The following is a 6,977-nucleotide window of genomic DNA, read 5'->3' as shown; positions in this document are numbered from 1 at the left end:
GGTTCCGGTTTTAAGTCAAACCGTGTCGTTTTTTGTGAAACCGACCGTTTTTTGGCCAGACAGTGAACCGGATTGCCGATTTTAATTAAGACCGTGTACCGAAAATCAGGTTTTAAGTCAAATCGTGTCGTTTTAGGTCAAACCGATCTGTCCGAAGCTATTTTAAAATTTTCCGAAATAATTTAGATAAAATGTTACGCACTTCCCAGTCATTTATTTATAAGATACGTGGATTAATTTTAGAGGACTAATTTCAATTTTCAATTTTTTTTCAGACTATGGCGGCCAGATCTTCCTGGATTACGCAGGGACCTAACGTGCCCGATGTACTGTGGTTTCAGCCGCAGCACAGATCACGTGACATTTATTCGTCACCGGAGGTCCACGACAGTCCGATGCTCGTGAAGAGATCGGATGCTTTCTTTTGGGAGTGCATGCGCGACGAAGCCTATCGCATACCAGAGGTCATGGCATATATAGATATGATGGGCTTCGGATTGGTCTCGAAGATAGGATTCATGCCGTATGACCATCATCTTCTCACCGCACTCGCCGAACGATGGAGGCCCGATACCCATACCTTCCACCTATCCATAGGAGAGGCCTCCATCACCCTGCAGGACGTGGAGGTGCTGCTAGGATTACGGGTCGACGGTGCGCCGGTCACCGGTACCGAGGCGTATCCGGCCGACATCGACGGGTATCTCCAGACATTGTTGGGCTTCGTGCCGGCGAAGACTTCCAAGACCGGCATCAAACTCTCTAGCATTAAGGCCCACCTGGAGCGCCATCGCGACCACGTAGTTATTACATTGCAGGAGGCGCTGCAGAGGGCGCGATGCCACCTGGCATTCTTGCTTGCTGGTTGCTTTTTCCCCGATCGTAGCCAGAACAAGATCGATCTGATGGTACTTCGCCTCCTAGAGGACCCAGCGACGTGCGGTTGTTTGAGCTGGGGCGGCGCCGTGCTCTCCTATACGTATCGCGCACTATGCGATTCGGCCCGCTCCGGTGCGCAATATTCTAAACATTTGCGGGCTACTCGTCCAGTCATGGGCATGGACGAGGATTACTAAGGTGCGGCCGAGGTTTCGTCGAGGACAGGAGCCGCCGGAAGACTCCCCACTTGCAGCACAGTAAGTTCGCGTCGATTTAAATTCATTAATTATTTTTTTCACGTGACCATACATTTTATGCCATAATTACTGACTTCTAACTCACGCAGGTGGACGAGGCCTCTGTCCAGGACGAACATTACAAGCCACTCCCTCGTGGCGTACAGAGATCAGTTGTCTCTGATGACTCCGTCCCAGGTATTTTTGAAACCTGTTCGAATGTTGGTTTTCAAATATAAATTTATTTCTAACAATTATTTTCGTCGTCGCGCCTCAGTTCATGTGGACTCCCTACGCCGAACATATGCTCGGTCTACCGGCCGGCTGCCGTCAAGGAGAGGACATTTGGATGTCGAGGACGTATCTCCACTATTTCTACGTAGTGGAGGGCCACTATCCCGACAGAGTCATGCGGCAGTTCGGTCGCATGCAACATGTGCCGGATGCCCCTCTCAATCAGGCGGGGACTGAGAGGCTGCACCAGATGAAGAGATCATGTCATGTCGTGGACTGGGAACGTGTTCATGAGTACCACGTCCATCATTGGCACGATCGGCCAACCATGTCGTTGAGGGTCCGCATACCACTAACCCAACCGTTGTGGATGTATACAGAGGGTGGTACGTTGACAGGACCGTACAATTCGTTCAACAGCCCGGTCGTGAACCAGGAAGAGGTGGTTACCACGGCCACACGGATTCGGTGAATGCCTTGGTAAGTAAGATTTATTACTGTTTATGTGTTATTTATTAAGAAATTGTCTTCGTAAATACTGCCCTATATTGATCCATTATTTGTAATGTATCTGTTTGCAGAGCCACGGGTTGAGCCGACTGATGTATCAGGTAAACGATTACCGTGACGAGTACGGGAGCAACGAATATCACCACGAGTGTTCCCAGCGATTCGGTCTAATATCGTCAGGGATACGGGATTTGATGGAGGCGACAGGTTTGCCTATGCATGAGGAGGCAGCGGTCGCGAGCCAGAGCGTCTCCCATGCCGATCCAACCCAGGGTTACGTTGCTCCGCAACGGAGATCACTGCTGCAGAGGCTCGGGAGTCGGGTATTGGGTAGCGGCAGACGACGCAGACAGCGGTCGCCTGAGGTACCTCCTCCTCCGGCTGCAGCCCCTCCGGCTCCGGCAGCAGCCGCCCGCCATTCCGTATCTGATTTCAGGGCTGGTACCTCTCGTCCCGCTGGATCCTCCCGTCGCAGTGGTTCTTCATCTAGACATTCTGCATCCTCTCATCATGGTAGCGGTCACGCGCGAGTGCCAGAGTCACAGACGTTGGACGTCGATGACACTGGTAATTCGTCCATGGCCTTCACGGATCTGCTCACCGCCGCGGAGTTAAGTACCTATGACCTGACTGATCACTCCTCTCCATTTGAACAGCTCCCAGTCTCCATGACGGATACAGGTCCGCTGCCGACTGCAGAACCTACGCAGTACGATTTCGTCACTGGTTTATTCAGTGGCCTCCAGCATCCGCAACAGACTCCTGACCAAGTGGGTGGAGATGTAGATATAAGCTTGGGCGTCGGAGGAGATGCCCCCACTGAGCGTGGGGAACCATCTTCAGGGGAGCCGCAGTTGCGGCGACAGGATCGCATCGGTCGCGGCGAGAGCAGGAAAAGGAGCAGTTGGTTATATTATGGTGGTAGAGGAGATTGAATTGTAGTAGACTAATCTTGTCTAATTATTTTATTTATGATGTAGACATCAACGTGCGAACGTAGTGTTTTTTTAAGAGCTCTAATATTTACTGTTTATATGTATCCTAATCCTACTGTTCATCTTGTACATCGTCATCATCTTCATCGTTGTCGTCCTCCTCATTGTCGTCGTCGTCCTCATCCTCGTCGTCCTCATCCTCGTCGTCCTCGTCCTCCTCTTCGTCGTCGTCCTCCTCGTCGTTGTCGCCGTCATTGTAGTCGAGATCATCACTATCGTCATCGTAGTGCGCATCACCGACAGGGTCGTTTCCGTGAAGCCCGTAGGGGTCGTACAACATGTTCAACGGCAGTCTATCCGCCGGTGTATGAGTGAACCGGCATTTCCTTCTGTCGTGGTCTCTGCCGTTGCAATTACTACACCCTCGGGGTCTTCTACCGGTCATGTTCAGGTAGTCCCTCGAGCCACGCTGTCGTCTATTTATTCTTCTACGTCCACGACCGGTATGATGTACCATGCGAGTGTCGTCTGGCAGGAGTAAGAAATCGGATTCGGGCCAATGATTTGCCAGAGGTGCGAAAACACCGCTGAACTGTAATCTCCAACCATCCCTGGTGTAGCAACGGTGGACCAGGTCGAGGGGGCGGACGCGGAGTACCTTGGCAACTGCCATCGCATGAGAGCAAGGTATCCTGTACGTGTTCCAACGTAAGCATGTGCACGAACCCATATCAAATTGAACCGCATGCTCTTCGCCTGCAATCCCGTAACGCAATGGCGGAGATGTCACTCTGAACGTGCGGCCGGGAGCATTTGGATATAACGACACGACGTACCGTCTGCAATGAAGTCTGTCTGCGTCGAACTTCTCCATAGGCTTTGGTGCAAGAGCATATCTGTATCTCCCGATTTTCGATAGTTCGTTCGCAAAAATCGCCATGGCTTTCGCATGCGTCGCTTGAACGAACGCCCTGATGGGCAAGAAGCGGTCGCCTCTGAGAACGTTATTATAACTCTCGACGTCGTTCGATGTGGTTGTCCCCCATCAATGGAATCCGTCCAGGATCAATGTCCACTTCTCTAAGGGAATACGTTGTAGGTACGTTGCTGCAGCCTGACTCGATTCTGTGAGTTCTGCCCATGCTTGCGCATACTTTGCCTCATCCAACTCGGTACCAATTTTCCAAGATAAGGCGTACAATCCTTTCTTCTTCGGTACGCTTGACAGCAAATTTGCACGGATGTGCTCCAAACAGTACCTGTCCGGAGTCGAGAATTAATTAACGGATTAATTTGAACTTGGAACTACAATTAAAGTGTTGTCAACAGAACCTGTGAACTCCCCAGTTTGGAAATTTGGTATCGAGCTTGGCAATAGCCGACAGGATGCCCGAATTACGATCAGAGATGATGCATGTGAAAGTGTCTTGTAGAACGTAAACTTTCAGGTACTTTAAGAACCAATACCAGCTGTGGGCCGACTCCTCGTCTATGATCGCATATGCGACCAGAACGACTCTGTCGTTGGCCGTCTTCACGACCGCTACAATCGCCTTACCCTTGTACGACCCACGAAGATGCGTTGCGTCGACGGTAACTACAGGGTGGCTGTGTTGAAAAGTGGTTCTCGTGGCACCGAAATGCCAAAATACGTACCTGGATGAATAACAGTAATCAGTATAATGATGTAACGCAAATACTTTTTTTTTTTTTTTGGTACCTGAAAATCTTCCGGCCGCTGTGCACAATCTCGTCCTCCTTCTTGAACTTCCATTGCACCGCGGTCCCATCTCGACAGTTTTGAAGTGCTCTCATGTAACCGGGAAGTTGGCGGAAATTTGTCTCCCAGTCTCCATACACATGGTTCATTGCCACTCGCTTACCGTCCCAAGCTTTTTTCCTCCCAATTTTACATCCGAATGCTGCTTCGCAGTCCTCGACTATTGACTTGATTGGGTAATTTGGACGGTCGCGAATCTTTCCCATTATGACGTGGGCACGTGAGCTTGCGAAATATTCCTGTCTTCACGTTCGTTCTCCGCTCCTTCACAATTGTGTCCGTCGCACCATATAGTAATTTGCCACGTGCGATATTCGCTCTTGAACGAAGCCCGGATCTTCCAGTTGCATATAATACCGTCATGCGGCTCGTTAGAACGTGTGTTTGGACGATTGACGCATTCTGCAACCCATGTTGTCCGGTCTGACCTCGTCGTGCGAAATTCTCTTCCCCGCCTGGTAGACCAGATCGCTACCGCACCTTGAAGCTCGTCCTTGTTAGAAAAATGTGTTCCCAGCTTTATATTATTAGGGTCCCCATTGTATAATTCGGCAGCACTAGGAATGCGGCGGTTTGTTATCTCATTAGGCCCATCCATGTTGCTGAACACATGATAGCCTCCTGCTGGTGGGACGAAGTAATCATCGTACGATGAGGCATTTCCCCGTATTCCGCGAGGTCTGCTACTACCCTGTCCCCCGCGAAGGGGTCCGGCCGGACGAGAGGGTCCAGCCCTAAAATCCGATACGGAATGACGAGCGGCTGCTGCCGGAGGAGGAGGTACAACAGGCGGAGGTTCATCGGATGATCGCTCTCTGCGTCGTCTAACGCTACCGAACACTCGACTCCCGAGCCTCTGCAGCAGTGATCTCCGCAGGGGCGCAACGAATCCGTGAGTGGGATCGGATGTCCGGTCCGAAGACATATTTATAAAATAAATAAATTAATATTATAAATAAATTAAAAAAAAAATCTCGTTTACTGATGAGAGAAGAAGAAAAAATTTAATGCGGGAGAATTACGAATGAGAGAAGAAGTTGATATTGATATTATGCGGAAGAATTAAGGCGGTGGAGGTTTTTATATAGAAATTTAAACGGGAACCGGATCGCCGGTCTTGATTAAAACCGGAAACCGGATTGCCGGTTTTAATTAAAACCGGTTACCGGATTGCCGGTCTTAATTAAAACCGGTTACCGGATAGCCGGTCTTAATTAAAACCGGAAACGGGACTGCCGGTCTTAATTAAAACCGGTTACCGGATAGCCGGTCTTAATTAAAACCGGAAACGGGACTGCCGGTTTTAATTAAAACCGGCGATCGGGTTTCCGGTTTTAATTAAGACCGGCTATGCGGTTTCCGGTTTTAACTAAAACCGGCACTCCGGTAACCGGTTATAACTAATTAATCATCTCCCTAATCCGCGATTAGTTGGACCGGAAACGGCATTTCCGGTCCGGCTATTTATGTTCACCTCCGTTACAAAAAGGACACAAAAGTACTGTACCCGTTAAATATACTGGCCGACTAGTCATCAGAGCATAAGCTAATCAAAACCTATATGCCATGTATTTGTACACGGTATATAACATTACAATTCAAATTATTTCAGTGACATAATCTCGTTCCATTTCAAAAATTATCTCATTATTTTAATGGCACGAAATTAATACTCTTTTCGTCCCAAATTAGATGTTAATTTAGAGGATTTTATATAAATTAATAAAACATATTTTTAGTTCATTTTTCAACATAATTGTGATTGCATAGACTAAAAAACCTTCATGAACGATATATGGATAAAGATGGTAAAGTTGGTGAGGGAAAGTACATGGAGGACATGAGGGTGGAAATGGTGAAGGTGGTGAGAGTATAATGAAAAAACATAATTAATGTTCCTTAAATTTGTCAAAATTTGCATTTAATTTGGGACAAAAAATTATGTTTATATTAGCATATAATTTGGGACGGAGAAAATACGTACAAAATTTAAATGTTTTTCTTTAGGCATAAAATATGTTGGTCTTTCTAAAAAAATTACAAGTGAAAAAAATAATCCAGGGAGCATTTAACATAAAAATAACATCAGTTAAGTTTTATAAACTTCCGTTTAACTAAAAACCTCTTCGTTAAACTATCAAAATATGAAAAGAGCTTCACCGAATCACCTTCTTCTCGCTCCCCTTTCTCTTCTCCGACGATGGTAATATACTGTCTCCGACGCTTCCTTCCGTTCTCCGCCTTGCTGAATACCTGACCGATGGTTCCAACTCTTGTTATGTAATTTAAGGTTTTATTCGCAACCCTATAATTTTGCTCGCCAAGGATCTAAAATTCCAATTTTGGTTTTGCTATTGAAGGTTTTACACGAAAATTGAGTCGGTATTTTGATAAGAGTAACAA

The 6,977-nt window shown here is 47.6% G+C and overlaps 1 protein-coding gene across 1 annotated transcript; it reads right to left on the bottom strand.

Moving 5' to 3' along the window:
• Positions 1-3,839: 3,839 nt before the first annotated feature.
• LOC139881307 (uncharacterized) lies at positions 3,840-4,780 on the bottom strand. Its single transcript, XM_071865806.1, has 3 exons — positions 4,515-4,780; positions 4,127-4,450; positions 3,840-4,053 (listed from the first exon to the last, which is right to left on the bottom strand). The coding sequence occupies exons 1-3, from the start codon at positions 4,778-4,780 to the stop codon at positions 3,840-3,842; spliced, it is 804 nt and encodes a 267-aa protein (XP_071721907.1).
• Positions 4,781-6,977: the final 2,197 nt, after the last annotated feature.

Source organism: Rutidosis leptorrhynchoides, unplaced genomic scaffold (genome assembly GCF_046630445.1).
Source record: "Rutidosis leptorrhynchoides isolate AG116_Rl617_1_P2 unplaced genomic scaffold, CSIRO_AGI_Rlap_v1 contig140, whole genome shotgun sequence".
NCBI classification, from domain to species: Eukaryota; Viridiplantae; Streptophyta; class Magnoliopsida; order Asterales; family Asteraceae; genus Rutidosis; species Rutidosis leptorrhynchoides.
The sequence above is the reverse complement of the archived record's forward strand: the minus strand, read 5'-3'. Positions and strand labels throughout refer to the sequence as shown.

What these genes read in the sequence shown, in the direction of transcription:
- LOC139881307 (XM_071865806.1), bottom strand. Translation starts at nt 4,780, where the DNA reads ATGGGAAAGATTCGCGACCGTCCAAATTACCCAATCAAGTCAATAGTC. An exon ending in AGCGGCCGGAAGATTTTCAG is followed by an intron (nt 4,451 to 4,514) that starts GTACCAAAAAAA and finishes TTATTCATCCAG; the next exon opens with GTACGTATTTTGGCATTTCG. An exon ending in CCAAACTGGGGAGTTCACAG is followed by an intron (nt 4,054 to 4,126) that starts GTTCTGTTGACA and finishes GACTCCGGACAG; the next exon opens with GTACTGTTTGGAGCACATCC.